This window comes from Columba livia, chromosome 14 (assembly GCF_036013475.1).
Source record: "Columba livia isolate bColLiv1 breed racing homer chromosome 14, bColLiv1.pat.W.v2, whole genome shotgun sequence".
NCBI lineage: Eukaryota > Metazoa > Chordata > Aves > Columbiformes > Columbidae > Columba > Columba livia.
The window spans coordinates 2,456,805-2,475,311 of record NC_088615.1 but is presented as its reverse complement, the minus strand read 5'-3'; the positions used below and the strand labels follow the sequence as shown (position 1 = coordinate 2,475,311).

At 51.0% G+C, this 18,507-nt stretch overlaps 1 protein-coding gene across 7 annotated transcripts in view; it reads right to left on the bottom strand.

Moving 5' to 3' along the window:
- The window catches only part of SH3PXD2B (SH3 and PX domains 2B), a 71,111-nt gene that overhangs the window by 38,060 nt on the left and 14,544 nt on the right, over nucleotides 1–18,507 (bottom strand). For all 7 annotated transcript variants that reach the window (XM_065029511.1, XM_065029512.1, XM_065029514.1 and 4 more), the window contains exon 3: nucleotides 784–859. In XM_065029511.1, the coding sequence (XP_064885583.1) occupies nucleotides 784–859 (76 nt within the window). The remainder of the gene's footprint in view (nucleotides 1–783; nucleotides 860–18,507) is intronic.

The following is an 18,507-nucleotide window of genomic DNA, read 5'->3' as shown; positions in this document are numbered from 1 at the left end:
ATGGTACTATGACATTTCTAAAAATGCCCATCAGCTACTTGAGGGTAGGCATGAAGACAACTGTGTGGTCAAAGCCATTAGGGATGGGTGCATGAAGCACCCCCAAGGTCCACTCAAGCCGGGTATTTTTGCAAGACACATTCGGGTTCTGTTTTTCCCCGTGGCAGCAGCACCAAAGGGCTGCCACAAGCAATCCCTTGCACCACAAAGTTTGCCATGGACCGGTGTGTCTGTTCCTCGGGCACACACACGCTCAGCCACACGCTGGGCTGGCACGGCACACGTCATGCCCCAGAAATCCTGGCTGTAGGCAACCAGTCCCCATCATCAAGGGAGGAAGCCAAGGCTTTCAATCGTCTTGATTTAACGTGTGGAATTAATTGTTATTTCCTTCTTTCTGGATGGCCCTTTGAGTTGCACGGGACAGGAAAAGCAGCATATGAGCAGTTCCTGGGGAGCCTCACACCATCCTCACCCTGTGCTGTGCTGGCCTGGCCCCTTCCGAAAACAAGCAGGGTGCGGGGGGTTGCCACTGGCAGAAGCTGCGCAAGGGGGGCTGCTCAAAGTCCTCCACTAATGATTTCTGGAGAGACGGAGAATAACTGAGGAGTGTAACACTCACTGGGCACATTGCTAACAAATACAGATGTCTTAGTGGACATAGCACAGGCCAAGAACTCATTATTGCTCAGATGGTTCAGGAGATAAGAGCTAAAGCACGTGATTGGGAAAACCTCCTGCCATGCCACAACCAGCATGGGTTTTCTGAGCCCACTTGCCTACCTGGCAGAAAGGGGATGATCCTTTGCTTGGGGTCCTTCTGCCCTCCTTCCATCGGAAACTTGTCCAGCATTTGCATCTAGAAAAGGAAATGCAAGAGGGGTGATTAAAGTCAGTGATTAACTTGCACGACACAAAGTCAGTCTCCCCAGGAAGAGGTGAAGCCCCTTCCCCAAACCAGTGGTGTCCTGAGACAACAGTACACGGCACCATCAGCTGGGGCACAGTGACCTGCAGCACCAGGGGAAACACATGATCTCAGCGTCACCTCCACTATTTTCAAGACGTTTCTCACCAAGGAGGTTTCTCATCACTGTCATTCTGTTCAGCACAGGTGATTTATGGAACCCGCACTTCTCCAACTACTAAGTTGCATCCTGATGGACCTCAGTCACTAGATCTCATAAGCTCCCAAAAAAAAGGAATATTTTAAGCTCATGAACTCAAGCTCGCTTTTGTGACATATTCACAGAAACTACTCCATGAAACTACACCATGAAATGATGCCACAGAAACTACATCAGAAACTAGTTTCTCCAAACTAGACACACACAGAGCCCTCAGCTGCTCCTCACAGGACGCTCCTCCCAGTCCTTTCACCAGCTTTGTTGCCCTCCTCTGGGCGCATTCAAGGACCTGCACATCCTTTCTAGGCATGAGCCGGTGGTTGAGGAACAACTGAAAACCTACTCCAAAGAAAACAACGCCAGTGCTGGCTGTCACCATGGCAGGCCGTTTGCATTAGCTGACTTGGACCCACAGGACCAACCCATGTTTGCCTGCAAAAGGCCATGAAGTTTTGTGTCACGTTTGGGGAATGCTTTGTGCTATGCAGGCTTTGGGAGATATTTTATGGGATCTTCAGCATGCAACCAATAATTTCCTGACTGATGCGACTGTACTTAGCACATTTAGTCAGCAAAGAGTTGTGATAACCAGCTCTTGCTCTTGCTGGGTGCCTGCACTGGTGCTTCAGCACATGTACACAACCTCCTTTCAGCTGCTATGATGCTTAATACCAACGCCCTTGCAGGATCCATGTCCTCAGCATTTCCTGTACTTGGTCTTGCTGGAAAACACCATTTGGATTTGGTTTTGCACTTTACACAGAGCAGAAAAGAGCAAAGAGCATGCCCAGTCATCCATCCAACTGCTCAGATATTCTCTCCTTTGGAAGGAAGGGGAGGGAGATGCAAATTCTCCCTTGTTTTCTCTGGGGTGTGGATCTGAGCTCTGTTTCCCATCACCTGAAGAGCCGCCTGGTCCACTGGGTACCTGATATGGGTCTTGCCCTCTCCCATTGGAGCTATTGCAATTGCACTCCGCGTAAATAATTCAGCACTTCAGGAAGCACTGGAGACAACCTGCCCAGGGAGTGTCCTGAGCACCTACAAAGTCTAAACAGCCATTCTCCTCTGGCACAATTAATATTTGAAGAATTCCATGCAAAGAAGAAACTGTGCAACCAGAGAGCCCCAGCCCATCATCCCATGAGAGGACAAGCACCACCGAGCAACCGGACACACCAGCCATGCTCTCCCTGCACCATCAGGAGCTCCAGCACCACGGGGAGTCCCCACACCCCCAGGGATGTGTCCCCACTGGGCTCCCTGCTTTTCATGGCTCTTGTTCTTTGGCATTTCCATTTCCACATGCTTTTTACAGGTGGTCTCTGCTCCTAGCTGCGGGCTGTGGACTCCTCTGCTGCTAGGTACGAGCTCATTTAAAGCGCTGTAATGCTAAAGCTAAGCCCTTCTTGTCAATACAGTCCTCTGCACACGAAATATTTGCCTTATTTTCTCTTCTTGGATCTCGAATGCACCAGGATAAAATTATTGAGACTTGGTGGAGAGAGGGCAGAAGGAAGGAAGTATTTTTCCCACATTTTGAGATGAAATAAAAACCTCCCTCAACACTCCCAAAGACAACAGGAAAACCAGAAGAAGCTCTCAAATATTCCCTTCAAAATGAAAACAACTCGACACCAGGATGACACTAAGCACAAAAACACCCTGTTTGCAGCTTCTTATCAAAACATGTTTTAAAGGGTTTACAACAAAGAAAATGAGCACAGATTTGGCAATAACTGGGGACTGCGGTGACATTAGCAGCAGCCACACAGCGAGCTCAAGCATGTCCGAGGGGGGACTCGCCTCCCCGGGGCACCACGGGCTCCCAGGACAGCACCACTGCCTCCCTGGGCACACAAAGCCCTCCTGCTCTTCCCTCAATCCACTAAAATAAAGGATGACACCGCATCCTTGTTACCCTGCAAAAGCCCCGTGTTGTGCCACGGCGGAGAGGTGCCTCTGGCCCCGCTCCTCCTGCTGGGAAGAGCTCGGGAAAGCTTGTGACTGGCGAAGGGCGAGCAAAACAAGTCGCAAGCGCCGCACATCTGATTGCTGTTAAGCAACACAATGCTTGAGTCATTGGAAGCTTTCCCTTCCTCTCCGTTTTGAAGGCAAGCGGAGGATCTCGCGCTCCCGGGAGCACTGGGAGCCTCCAAGGCACAAACGGTGCGAGTTGTTTTCTCCCGTATGCACGTGCCTGGGCTGTGCCTGTGGCCAGATCTGTTCTCGACCATGTGAACCCACCAAACCCAGCCAGAACTTCAGCCCAGGCGTTTTCCATTTCCTTTTTCTTGACTGAAAGTGCTTCTTGCGGTGGCCGCTCAGCAAGCCAGAGGTGGTGTGGGGACCCTGCAGCCCAGCCTGGAGCCACCAGCATCACCCCAGCCTGACCAACCCCACATCACCCTCCACAATCGGTACCACTGTGCCCGTGCACTCACAAGCTGCTATTTTTCTCTTGTTGGATAGAGGAAAAGAGGCCTCAAGGTGCCTGGAGCACCCTCTGTTACGCACAAAACAAGGAGAAGGTGAGAAAGGAGCAAGGCAGAGTGGTCGGTCCCACAGATCCCACCCAGCCTGGTTGCCACATCATGCAGTTTCAGAGAAGGCACAAGCAAATACTAGTTCATCAGTTTTCCTAAGCATAAGCCTGTGGTTGTAGAATAGCTAAAAACCTACTCCAAAGCAAACAACCCCAGCGCCGGCTGTAAGCACGGCAGGCAGCTTGCGTTAGCAAGACACAAGAGCACATGTCTGCAGAAATCCAGCCTGTGGGTCACGGGCTGACGGTTCTTCCGTAGCGCTACACGCCATAAAGCTGCAGTGAGGAAAAGCACAGAGCAGCAATGGGAAAAGGTCAAATCCAGAGCTCAGAGATGTTCAATAGACCTGAAGGAAGCCAGCTGGCGGGTCTCCAGTTTTTGAGGCTCCTTGTACCCTTCCTGGCCCATCTTGCCCCTGCTGATTTTGCAGGATGGGGACTACAGCACAGGTTGTTACAGTGCTCTGGACCAGGAAAGCCAAGGAGAGCACGCACAGCTGTGGAAAAAGGGATAGGAAATGGGTAAAAGTGCAGCAACCCCACAAGCCCTGGAGGAGGGATGCACCGACAGGCATCAGAAGATGGTCTGCAGAGACACAGGCAACGCCAACAACAAGGCAGAGCAAATTTCCTTGGAGACCATCGTTCTTCCCAGCCTCCATGGGGAAACGTGCTCTCCAGCAGGTGAGGAACTGAGGAGGGAAGGCAGCTGGCACACGGAGACTCCCACAAATCATCTCAGCAGCCAGGGTTTCCGTCCAAGCTCCAAACAAGCCCGCTCACATCACAGTCCCAGAAGTGAGGACTTGCCCAGCCACCTACTTGCCCAGTGAGAGGGGGAGATGAGGCAAGAGGGAGACAGACACACAGCCCTTTGGAGCACTGCAGACAGACACACAGCCCTTTGGAGCACTGCAGACAGACACACAGCCCTTTGGAGCACTGCGGACAGACACACAGCCCTTTGGAGCACTGCGGACAGACACACAGCCCTTTGGAGCACTGCGGACAGACACACAGCCCTCTGGAGCACTGCAGGCAGACACACAGCCCTTTGGAGCACTGCGGACAGACACACAGCCCTCTGGAGCACTGCAGACAGACACACAGCCCTCTGGAGCACTGCAGACAGACACACAGCCCTTTGGAGCACGGCGGACAGACACACAGCCCTTTGGAGCACTGCAGGCAGACACACAGCCCTTTGGAGCACTGCAGACAGACACACAGCCCTTTGGAGCACTGCAGACAGACACACAGCCCTTTGGAGCACGTCTTTCCTTGCCGAGCATGGGAGAACGCAGAGAAGCCAAGTCTGGCTCTCAGCAACACACTCAGCCAGATCAGGAAGAAAAATGAAGGAATAAAGAAACAATAACCCTATTGTTTCTCCCCTTCCAATAATATTTTTTAAGCATTTATGACAGAACCTTAAAAAAATATATATATATTGTAGCAGATGCAGTTTAAAGCATTCTGCTGTTCACTTATCACGCAGGAAGCGGTTGTCTCACACTTTTCACCCTGAGCCAGGACGGGGCTCGGATGCCCCAGCAGCACATCCAACCTGCAGCACATCAGGATAAAGGATGTTTACCTGCATTTACGTCCACTGCCAATCTATCCTATCAATCAGCTGTTTCTCATATTAACCCAGAAATGTATGTGCAGTGGGGCTTTCTGCAGTGAGCCACGGCAGCGGGTCTGTGGGAGAACACTGTCCATTAATGGGACAGCGCTAACGCCGGCGGGGCCACCCGGACAGAGGGAGCCTTTCAAAAGCAGCTTTGTATCGACAGCTAACACACTGGCAGACAGCTTCTTCATTAACAGGAAACTCATGAGATAACATCCTAATTGGATCAATTAAGAGTGCCGAGGGCTGCAGGGGATTCCGGGGAGAGGGAATGCATGTGCTCAGCAGTATTCCCGGGAAGCAGAACGTTCAGGAAGGGCTTTGCCCAAAGAAGAGCTGATGGCGTAATGCCAGAGGGATACACCAGGTCTAAGAGCCTGTGAGTGCAGCCTATCACTACCCAGCCAGAATCAAACTCCGGGAAGCGTCTGAAATAAAACCAAAAACAAAATGCAGCCCTCAAGACAAACTCCCGTAGGTAAGAAGGTGTGTCATCACCTTGCCTCTTTCCCTCTGCTTTCCACAATAAAGTGGGAAAGTTTTCCCCTCCAACATATAAAGGTGAGGAAAAAAAAAAATATATTCTTTTTAATATAATCTGATCTGGTGGAAAGAAAATGCCCGGCTGAAATGGTAAACACAGAGGTCCTGCATTCCCCCAAAAACAATGAGCCAGAAGGGCGCGGGATTGCTCTTGCAGCAAGTCCTCTGCACTGGGGGGACTGTGGATTTGCTTTTGCCAAGCTGCTCTAAAGCCCAGGCCCTCCCTCCATTAGTGAATGTCAGGGTTCGCACGGCACGAACCAGGGCTGCAGAGGAGAACACGTCTTTGCCAGCTTGTGGAGGGGATGGTTGTTCACGTCACCGAAGAGCAAGATGTACCAGCACGGGCTGGGGGCTGATGAAATACCCAGGTGAGGAAAGCAAACTCTGCCACTCTTGCACAAGAGCCAGGCCATGGGCTGTGATTGCAGGCACGGGCTGAGGGAAGCTCCTCTTGCTTTTATCAACAGGATTTGCTTTGCCTGCGTGATGGAGGTTTGGCATAAAACCACATTCTTCCTTCTTGGTCTAGCAAGCAAGAGCTGACCTAAGCCACGTATCCACCAGACATGCCTGTTATCCAGAGCAGAGAAGTCAGCTTTTTACACCACCCGAAGAGAAAAGGGAAAGAGGGAAAAAATAAAAAGAATTTTTGAAATAAAAATAGTTTGACAAAAGGCTTCACAGTCCGGCTGAGTGCGTGGCAGGAGAATCACAGGAGGCTCTTTGTCCTCCCCACTGAGAGAAGGCAGCGGCTTGCCATGGGGGAAAGATGGGTCCCAGCCATGCCTGATCTCATCCCACACTCCCAAACTCCCCATTGACCCCGTCCCTCCTGAGACGGGTAATGTGAATGCCCTGCTGTCCCCATAGGGACAGGGATGTTCACATGCGCCATTCACCCTGATCTCCACTCACTGGGCACTAGTCAGGTCTCTTATAGGAAGAAGAGTCCTCTTCCAAATTTGATCCACCAAGGGACAGCATCCCACTGATCTGCAAATGCAGTGGGAAAGGGACGTGGGTCCAGCAATAATCTGCCATCACAGCAGCACCCCGGGGATGTGGCAAGGGACATGGCTGCGTGCTGAGAAATGGAGACGTTGCAGACGTGCCCCTGCAGATCAAAGCAGCCTTGTGCCCCGAAGCCAGCTGGTTTGGGGAACATCTGCCAAGCAGATCGTCTGGGAAAGACAATGACATCTGGCAGCGGCTCACAGGCTACTGATGTTTAGGCTCTTTACGATCATACAAGAGGCACCTTCCCTGCATCCACGTGGAATGTCTATGAAAAAGGGGGAATGAAAACACAACAGCCCAGAAGACAGAAGGAACAACATGGAGCAAGCTTAGACCCCAAATGTTGGTGATGCCGAGTTCAGGAGATCAAGCCAGGGGAAGGACTTCACTGGTGTGGCAGCACATAAATGCTCGTTCCATGGCCAAAGTGAGCTGTTCAAAGACAGTAATGAGAGCTGAAAGGGGGCACAACTGAGCGGTCTCTTGATGATCACAGTTTCTCCCCAGTCCCTGTTTTTCTGGTGCAAGGGATGAGGAGTTCAAGTGCATTTCACGCATTACCAGGCAGAGGCAATCCTGACCTCCTCAGCACTAGGAAATGGCATTACAGAAGCTGGATTGTGAAAACTCAATAGAAACTTTAAGCATCGCCCAGCAACAGACAAAAAAGAATTAACGGAGGTCGGAGAAAAAAGGGCTGCACGACTTGGCAGCAGCTGCCACTGCAAGAGAAATTTCCTATGAAATCACAGGAAGCGTTTGGCATCAGTGTCTGTGAACGGCTCGTGAGAGCGGGGAGGGCAGGAGCATCATCCCCCCGTGCCGCCCACAGCCCCGGGACCGAGGCACCTCCAGGTCTGGGCCACCCCGGGGTCCCTCCCGTAAACTCCACGGAGCAGGTGAGCTCTGACAGCATGTGGGGACTTGGAGGACATGGCAGCTTCACGTCCACAGGTTTGGTCCGAGTGCAATGGTTCTCCAAAACCAACCCGGCAAAAAGCTCCCACTGCCCAGGATGGGAGATCTTTCCAGCCCAAGCATTTGCTGATTCTCTGAGAAGAAACCTCAGCCATGCTCAGCTTCAGCAAACACAATCGAGACCGCGATGAGCACCGCACGCTCCCCGGAGATGCCGGGATTCCTGGCCAAGGAGGCACTTGGCCCCAAGAGTCTAACCCTGAAAAGCCTGTATTAACCTCAGTGTAATGAGCCTCCTGTTTTATAATTACAGCCTTGAAACTTAAACTCCCAGAAATCACTGAAAGATCATAATGTTTGTTTATCTGTGATGAGAGGATGGGAGTTTCTAGTCACCGATATCACCCCTGCAACCAAAGCCATGTGCTGTTTGCAGCAGATGGGGAAATGAAAGAGTCATGGAAGGAGAAATAAGCTCATCTCCATCTTCTCCTATCTGAAATAAGCTCAGCTCATTGGTATCTCTCTGGTTAAACCAGGCCCTGCTCCTGTAGAGATTTCTGTGTCTGTTTTGTGCTCATCTACAAAGTGCATTTCCAAGAGCTTTAAATTAAAAAAAAACAATCAAGTTTTAAGACACTCAAAGTCTATGTCTTTTCAAAAGCATCAAGCGGCTCCGGGTGCCCACTCTGAGGCACCCAGAATGGAACCAGAGGGCAGACAAAGCTGCACCTTCCCAAAGCCCAGCTCCAGGAATCAGGTGAGACATCCAAAGGTGGGGGGATCCAGAATCATCTCCCATGTTTAGATGGCCCAAACAACTCCTGAAAACCACTTATTGCTTCCCCTCCTTTTGTAAGCCTGTCAAGAATATACTTGGAAGAGACTAAGGAGAGAGTTTAGTGTTCAAAAAAGAAAAAGCAAGCATTTAACTTGGAGAAGAGCACCAAAAGATCTCTTTAACACAGTCACCTCACGGAGCTGCAGAGCCCTTTTGTCTGCTTCTTGGGTAATTAAAATATACTGCTTTTTACATTTGATTCATCGGTGCTGAATCCTGGAAATCATCATTCTCTTTACAGTACTTTACTAATCCATTTTCCACTTCATTTCTGATAATTGCAGCTTCTGGAGGGCATTAAGCCAGGTAGGCAGGCCCCAGACTGCACAGATGAGCACTGAAAGCTGCAGCTGTCCACGCAGGCACCAGGAACATGGCATTAACACCATCAACCAACCAGCACAGCATCCATAATTCACCATGGCGACCCTGCCATAGGAAATGACTCTTGCTGGTAGACGTGCTTGGGAACAGAGCAGCAACTCCCGGGGGGTGACGCTGGTCTCCACCGCTTCCTCTTCCCCATCCCGTCCATGGGAACGTCCCTCCAGCGCAGCTGGGGCTGTGTCACCCTGGGAAGTGCCCCTGGAAGGAGCTGGGGAAGAGCTGTGCCAGCTGCCCCACAGAGCCACCATCACAACCACCCATGGAGCTGTCACGGCAGCAGCAGCCCTAGGGAAGCTGCAAAGATGGTTCAGGTTCACCCACATCCTCCTCTCTAGCATCCCAAAGTAGGTCTCTGAAGTCATGAGATTTACATTCTATTGTAGAAATGGAAGCAACAGTGGAGAAATATCAATACTTCTACCCTGTTAAGCAGCCAAGGGATGGGGCTGTGCAACAACGCTCCAGTCAGATTTTGTTTCACATCTCACACGGTGCTTCACACCAAGAGGCAACCTTCAGTCAAGAGTTTCAGTGACCGGTCACGGAGAGACTCCATGGGCACACCACCCCAACCCAAGCTGCACGCTTGGCCAGTGACTTGGCCTTTGCTTCGCCCCCAAATGATCCCATTTCTCTTCAACCCCTCCCTTCCCAAAACCCTTCTCCACGCCAGAGGAGAAGCAGACCAGCGTACATTCCTTCCCCGAAATTAATGCAAAGTTTTAAATCTGTGGCAGGCCCAAACGTGATGAGACAAAGGAGAAGGTATTTGAGCTACAGGCAGGGTTGCAAGAGCTTGGGAGAGAACTGCTGGTCAGAAACACCAGCCTCATGACCCTCTTCTTGCATCAGACTTCTTGCTAACCATCTGTTCTCCCTGTTGTCCCTTCCCTAAATACAAACCCCATCTTCCAAGCAAGCACAGTCAGCAGAAAGGGCAATATGGAGAGACTTCTGCTTCCATGTGACGGAGGACTTCATTCTGCTTGGCTTCATGGGGGTGCCCGTGAAGAGCAGCTCCACAGCAGCCAGTGCAATTATGCAGGTGGAAAAGGAGACACTGCAAACCCCCAGGGTTTAACTGGCAAAACCAGGGTCTCCATATGAAACAGATACGCCTTAATCCTTAGCATGACCATGCGCCTTTTCAACCTCTCCCACCTGACAATAAAACTCCCTGTCTAACAGAGACAGAAGCACTTTGCCTAGTAAAACATACGTGGTTTGGGTAATTTAATATGGTATCAGCACTGAAAAGTGACATTTGAATGAAATATTTTTCTTGCCCAAACCCTAAATATCCTATGAAAGGCAGTATTAAAACAATACATTCACTGGCCTTAAATACACCTCCAAAATTTAATCTCCAAGATCTAATTTCCATGCTGCCAAGCAAAGACAGCCATAAACATCATTTGGAATTCACTGCTCGGTGACTCACTCCTGTTTCAACGGCCTGGAGATACCACACCAGTAAGGCAGAAAGGCTCAAGGAGGTGGAATTAAGGCAGGGAAAACTCCTCATGTCACCAGAGCACAAAGGAGAACGTTTTCCAACACAGGTTATCACTCATATTGCAGTCATATATAACACCAGAATATAAAAGTTATGAAAAAAAAAAAGGGGGATACAGCAGCAACCCAAGGATGTGCTGGGAAAATGAGAGGAAGGGGTGCCACGCATCCCACAGCACCCCAAAAACCCCATGGTGCTGAGAGGCAAAGCCTCAGCTGCTTGAAAGGAAACCGTGGAGTCACCACGGCAGGGACGGGCCGGCTGCCGGAGCCCTGCAGCATCCACCCGCTGGCACCACGTCGTGCTTTCCACTCTCCGTTTTCTGGTTAACGAGGTTCCCTGTCCCCAGCTGGAAGGCGTGAATCACGGAGGAAGGGCAGATCCCGCACACCCATCCTTCTGATGGAGCAGCCTCCTGTGGCTGGCACAGACCTGCCTCCCTCGTCCCTCCTGCAGGACACCTGCCATGTACCCGGGAAAAGTCTGCGCTGGATCCCAGGGGTGGGAAGGAGGAGCCAGGCGAGCCTCGGGGCACAGACCATGATGGGGCAGAGTGCTGGGAGGGGAGAGCGGGTGGTCAAATTCTTCACTTGTCCGCAGGCTCGCTGAGCCCCAGGGAGATCACTGCAGGACAGCCCCACAAGCACATCTCGCTCTGTCTCTCCCAGCTCTTCATTTCATCTCCCACTCACCATAAAACTGCACAGATGCTTCCCCTTCTTAGATGCTCACAACGTGTGTATGGCACACGCTATGGTCAGTACTATACTGTATGGATTTAGTGATGTAAATGGGTCCCGGACACTTTACTAAAAACCCAGCACTGTGAGATACAGACTCCTTTGTGCTGATTTACTGTTATCAGTTCCTCAGCTCCTCCTCATCAGTCAGCTTGAAACTGGCTTGTTTCAGACCCAGGGCTGATGCCACATGATACAAATTGCAAATCTTTGCACCAGAAAGCTGTGCCACATTTCATGAAGAGCACAGCGGGAATGCTGGTGTTCATGGCAGCCCCCAAACCCATACAAACCTCATCAAACCCCCGGCCATAGGCTCCATAGGCACCTCCCCAGGGACACAGCCACGGGCAGGAGGGGTCTGCCCATGAGCTCCTGCCCTCCTGGGGATCCTGCTCAGCCCTCCTAGGAATGGGGCACCTGAATTTCTGGGCCTTTTTCATTAAATAGCTGGAGAGTGGAAGGGCCTTGGCTCACCCGTGAGACAGGGAGAGGAGCGTAACCCCTTGCCTCACGTTACAGGATGACTTTTAACACATTGCCAAAAGCCTCATCAAATAAAACCACCCTGGATTATCAGCAAGAGATCTTAGCTCTGTTCCTGAGGAGTTGAAATTGTTTTAACTGCTCCATCTTCCTGCCTCCACGGGTTACACTCGGCAACGGGTCCCCTTAGATGGCGCCCACCAAACGACGTTACGCGTGGGACACATGTCCCCCAAGGCAGGGAAGCAATGGCTGCAAACACCGAACACGGTCTCCTCTGACTGCTCTGCCAGGTTTCCAGAGGGAAGGAGATCAGGGGGTGCCAACAGGGATGAAGGAACGGAGCGTGAGCTCAGGAGCCGGTTCCCCTTCACCGTGGGGCCACCATGGCAGGGCCAGGCGATGAGCCTGGGAACAAGAGGGGACTGTCTGATGGGAGCAGGCGGAGATGAGAGCCGGGAGCTGAGCAGGAGCCCCCGGAGCTCAGAGCAAAGCAGCAAGAAGCAGAATTCAACCAGAGGCAAGGGTGGGGTGCATCACAGAAACCTGGCGAGGGTGCAGAGACACCCTGCAGAGATGCACGCCTGGAGCAAAGGGCAAACGCTGGCCCTCGGCTAGGAACAAACCAAAAACCATCAAGCACCATTACAAGCAGCTGCTCGAGAACCAGAACCAATTTCCACCACGGACACGCGCTGGCCGTGCCGCCGGGTGTGCGCTGGCCCTGGGAACTTCCATCCCACAGCGGGGCCGGCGGCGCCGTTCCCCGGGGCAGGGGCGGCTTTGGGCAGCTCGCAGCCCCGCTCGGCTGCCGGCACAGACCGCGGCGGCTCGGCGGGTACCAGCCAGAGCCAACCGTAACTCCGCTGACCTGCCTTGGCAACAGCGCGCACGGGAATGTGCTGGCTGCTGGCTGCCAAATGCTGGAAAGCTATAAATGGGAGACATTTGGAGAGGGGAAAAAACGAAGGAGCCAACTTTTAACTGGGCTGAAGTGCATTTGGCTGTACGTGTTCTTTGTGGAGGGACTGAGGAGGAGAATTATTAAGATCTTTGAAGCACTGCTGGAAAAATACCGGCTGTTTCTTCTACAGAGATGAACATTTAGTGGAAAGTGTTTCTTCTCTTGAGTTACATTATGGCAATTCACCTTTTCTATAGTTCTGCATACTGCACCTAAGCTCACAGCTCAGTGCACAGAGGAAAGAACAGTCACTGGTGTTTTGTAGCAGCAACCTCACTGTAGAAAGCTGTGGGTTTTCTCTTGTCCTTGGTCACGCAAGGGCCTGTCTCTCATGATCCAGCTGCCTAATAGCAAGATCCTGGTGATTTATTTTTGTGTCGGGGTGAAACCACAAAGTACATTGCGCACGCAACTACACAGAATTTTGCTGAACTCTGTAAACCCTGGAGGAAAAAAGAAATCCCCGAAGTGTTGAAATAAGATCCCTGTTACGAAATAGCTATGGAAAGCCCTGTTTACAAGCCCTGGACACAAAAGACATCCATCTCCCACAGACACAGGGTAGCTCAGCTGCCTCAGGGCTTTTGTCACCAAAGATGCCATCAGGACTGGGCTGGACCCAGAAAAGGGGTGAAATCCAAGTGGTGCCTCCGCTTGTGTTCCCACCTGAAGGAGCCTTGTGCTGTTTGGGACACGTCACTCAGCACCTCTGCCCCTTGCTTTCCACATCTGGAGAATTAAGATAACACTTACTTCACCTTTGTGAACCACAGGTCCAGCTTAAAGAGCAGAGGAGGAGGAGGAGGAATGCAGGCAGAGGAAGGCAAGCACAGAGCTTGCAGTACTGGAAGCAACACACAAGGCTCCTTTTAATTTTACAAGAGTCCAAAGGCCTGAAACAGGCTGATGAGAACAATTCTCCTCTGTGTGCCAGCTAGTGTCTTCTGAGCCCATTTTAACGTAGCGCTTTGCTAAAAAACAGTCCAAATAAATAAGATACTGACTTTCCCCCCTTCCCATCTTTGCCTGGTGGCTGCACACACACAGCAGGCGAAGAACCCCCTCCAGAAAGGGCTAACCTGCGTTCCATGTCGAGCCGACACACACAGACCATTGCCTTTTGCCAGCTTTCTCATAAAAGTAGAGGCACCACTTCAACAGCCTATTTTCTGTGCGTTTGTGTTACACACAAAGCTGTTGGCCCGAGCGCTTGCAGGACGGTCTCCAAGATGACATCGCTCCAGGTGGGTCAAAGCTGAAAGTTTCCAGCTAAGAACCTGACGGATTTGTTAAACATATGGAAGAATGAGAGGACTGGGAAACACACTCAATGCATGTGCAGAAGGGAGTGGGTGAGAGAGCCAGAGCCGTTTTTAAGGTTGCTCAAAATCCTCATTTTTTCTGTCTCTGAATTGTGCAGCAAGCGTGCTTACTCCAGCCTACGGCACGTCTCCATCCCTTGGCTCTAAATTAAACAGCCGTGCAGATAAGCAGCCACACAGCATCACCCTCTCCCATTCCAGCCTTCAGCTGGGACAAGGACTGAAGGCAGAACTTCTGACTGCAAGGGGAAAGCCCTGGGGTAACCTGTCCCCAGGGAGGATGCTCCTGAATAGTAATTTCATTGTTAAGGGCTTGCAGCTGCCTGCCAGAGGACAAAATACTGCTTGGGTGGTGAGAATGCAGGACAGGGTGTGAATGGCAAAGCCTGATCCAAGGGGGAGGTTTCAGACCCGGTTCCGTCACAGCTGGTGAGTTTTGCTGTCCAGGATGCAAAATAAAGCAGGACTGAAAAGAGCCAGGGAAAGACTCCTGGTTGAAGAAAGAGCAGCTGCAGTAGAAAGGAGGGGAGGTCTAGGACATGGAGCTTCTGCCCGGGAAAGCACGGGGGTCTGGTAGTAGCAAAAAATGTGCAAAAAGGTCTGGATTGGGCATAAGGACATTTTAGGAGCAGAGTGAGACAACAGTGGCTCTTGGTCACATGAAGACTTGAAATGACTACCATCGTGGCTGATGAGCTCATAATTACAGAGTGGGGAAAAAATGTTTCTTTTTTGGGGTTTCCATAAAAAACACAAAAAAGAAACAAGCCAGTATCTGTTCTTTAAGTAACAGCGTCTCTCCTGACAGCCAATGGTTTCAAGAGGATCCTTCCAAAAGACGTGTTAATCCCCCGCTGGGAGGTGCATCCAATGCGGTCCAAGGGAGCCCCGCAGGCACTGCACGGCTCTTCCCGCTGGCGGGGCTGGAAACATCTCTCAGGCACACAACACCCCATGTTCCGCCTCTGCCCCCTGAGACGGCCGCTCACACATCTGATTAGCAGCCACCATTTCCAGCGTACCTGCCAGCTCCAATTACTGTCCAGAAGACAACTGGCATCCTTGCGAGCATCAATCTCACTGCCTTTATTTCTTAGGAACGGCATCCATCTGCTCCCAATAGCTCACATCTGGCATCCTGAGTGTTACGAAAGAGCCTCAGTCCTATTTGAAGGAAATTATTCCTCCAGTCAAGAGATTCATGCAAAACTGAGTTTAGTATTTGTAGTTAGAAATTTACTACCAATCGTACAGTTACCCCCGGTTTCAAACTTCAGAATTACAATTTCATCTAGGGTTTGTTTCTTAATCCCTAAAAAGTTAGTCTTATGTAAATTGCCATGTGATGGAAAATGCTTATGGAGAAAGCAAGGGAGAGGAGAGCAGGCAGGAACCCCAGCTCAGAGGATCTACAGCAAAACCGCTCCTGAGCACCGCCTGGTCCCCGCAGGCATCCTGCTGTAACAAGCGGTGTATAGGAGGCGGAGGAATTCCTTATTTTAAGCATTCCCTTCTCAATTTCACTGCCTGGCCTGAGCACACCGATCCTTAGACGTGAGCAAAAGGTTCTTCACCCAGAGGTGCTGGACACTGAACAGGCTCCCCAGGGAGGTGTCACGGCCCCAACCTGACAGTGTTCAAGAAGAGACTGGACAACGTCCTTGGACCACAGTGTGACAGGGTGTCCTGTGCAGGGACAGGAGTTGGACTCAATGATCCTTGTGGGTCCCTTCCGACTCAGGACATTCTATATTTCTAGATATAATTTCCTGTGATGAGCCCAGAGCAGGAAAGGTTACAACCCTCACGTTTCCCAAGGGATGAGAGAGATGAAGGCCACCACTTTGTCTGCAAAAACTGGACCAGGAAGAAGCAGCTTGTGCCTTGTGCTGGGACACACAAGCTGAATTGCAGAGTGAGTGTTGGTCACCAGCCCTTAGAGAAGGGGTGACAATCTTCTGCATGACCAGAGGTTGTGGTCAAAGGAATTAAAATGGGTAACTCGGCAGAAAAAGGAGGTCTTGCCACCCTTGGAAGAGAAAAACAGGACAGTGCCTGGAAAGGCTGCGACAGTGATGAGCTGTAAACCAGGACTTATGCAGAAGAGGGCCAGGCTTGGGTATCAATGACGGCCAAAGGGAAGAGCTCTGGAAGCTCACAGCACTCAGATAAAACCTTGAACACTCCCAGCTGACAACAGCACAGCCCACGACATCACTGCGACCAGCACGGTGGCTTTGACATTCCCCATTCCAGGATGGAGGACACGCTGGTCTGACATCTCCGCATCCAGAGGCAGAGCCCAACGCTGGGAGAACTCCAGGCTTCACCCGTTTTGGCTCAGCTTGCGGTTTGTGTTTCGAGTGTCATTCCTGCCTGGCTGGGGAGGGAAGGACACTCTGCCCTCCGGTTGCACTGGGAACAGGCTCGACAGCGAGGCCATCGGGAGAAAGCACGCACGTGTTTTACTTGGCCCTACTCCTAAAATAATTGTTTGGCCACAATGGAAGGTGACAAGCGATTCAGCTGTAGCCCCACAGGGAACATCAGGAGAAAATCCCCAACCGCTTGTACGGCCATGGTTGGGCTGCTCCGAACTGCAGCATCGCAGCAGCCCCCACCTGGTCCCACCAGCCCCTGCTCCTGCTATGAGAAGTTCTCCTATCTCCTACTTGGACCAAATGGCTTCCTGGTCCTCCTGCCCAGGCTTAGCAGGAGGGCCACCAACAGCAAAAGAGGGTGCACCAACCTTCAGCCATATGTGGCCAGAGCTGATATTGGGAAGAAAAAGAAAATGAATCTGCTCAGCTTCTGGGAGGAGCACGGAAAGCACAGCCACAATCGCTGGGAACATAGATGTTAAGTTAACAAATATCTCTACCCAAATATGCGTGTACTGAGATTGCTCAAGGTTCTAAGTATGAATAAATCTGGATGGATTTTCACTGAATCACATGAAAGATTCTTGACACAGGGACCACCTGCAACTCAAGTTTCCAATTCTTCCTCCAACGCATCAAAAAGATCATCAGAACTGGACCTGGGAAAAATATTCTTCCCTCTTACTATATTTTCAGAAGCAACCGAACCATTTTAGCCAATCGGCTGTTTTGTGGGTTTTTTTGTTGGGTTTGGGTTTTGTTGGTTTATTTTAAATAACCAGAGGCACGAATAATTTCCAGCATGGAAAATTTCTGCCTAAAGAGCTAAAACTGGCATAGAATCATCCAACAGTCATATACCAAAGGCCTCCAGCAATGGCAACAGTCAGTGCTACCAAGCCTACCTAGAGCATTTTTTCCACTGTGCTAAGAGGATCTGTTTCACTCCTCGCCTTCCAACCCAATTTCCAGTGTACTGCACCGCGAGTTTAAAAAAAGGACACCAGGAAGCATGTGCGATAAGGGGGAAGGAAGGGAAAAACCACAATTTCATTCATTCTTTCAACAGAGCCAAAAAGGAGTGGTTACTTTTTGTTTTCTTTTCTTTTTTTTTTAAAGAAAAAGCTGCAGGGAACAGGGAAGGGGGGAAATGTTTGCTTCAAACTTTCCCATCTGCACAATGAGATATATGAGAGATATAGATATAGAGATGATATAGAGATATAGATATATAAAGTACCTTTGCTTCTAAAGGTGCTCCAGATTGTTTTGCAGAGCCAGTTCGAGTCGCTGGCTCCACACAGCCTCCAGTGATGGTGCTTTCCATCTAGGAGTGTGCACAGCTCCAGCCACCATCGAAAGGGAAGAAGAGAGGAAAAATGGCCACTATTTCCCTACATGTCCTTCCACACAAGGAGCAAAGCAGCCCAGGGAAACAGCACAACTGGAGGCACCAGTTTATCACATATAAACCCCGAAAGCCTGGCCACCACCTTGGAGCACCAGCGAAGACAAGATACTGCGGACAAGGAAGCACCGAGCTCCATTTCCTTCCAGCCCTGGCTGCTGCCCAACAGCTGTTCCCTGTTTATTTACTTTACTATTTCCTTGGTTACACAAGCAGCTGCACACAGCTTAACCCCTGCCTGTGCCACCCCACCTCACCTCGCCTGGCATGATGCTGTGGGACAGCAGCACGGAGCAGGGTAAGGACACCCAAAGCCAGGCTCTCGCTGGCTGGCCAGGGCTTACTCAGTGTGGTCGCCCTCATGGCCACGTCCACAGCTCCGCAGAAGGTGCCTTGTGGCACAAGGGACATGGCACCATGGACGTGAGCAGCCATCTGGCACAATCCCAGGCTTCGCTGGCTGACCTGAAGCCAGCTGACCAGCTGAACCTGGGAAAGCCATCTGGGTTCCCACCGGGTTTGCTTCGCTAGGCAGGCCCAGACGCACTGTAATTTTAGCCAGGTATTTGCATCTGGATTCAGTGATTTCTAGAAAGGCACCCTCATTCCCAGGCAACCCAGCACCCTTCAAATGAAGCACACGGTGATGCTCATCTTCACGTGAGCGGGTTGT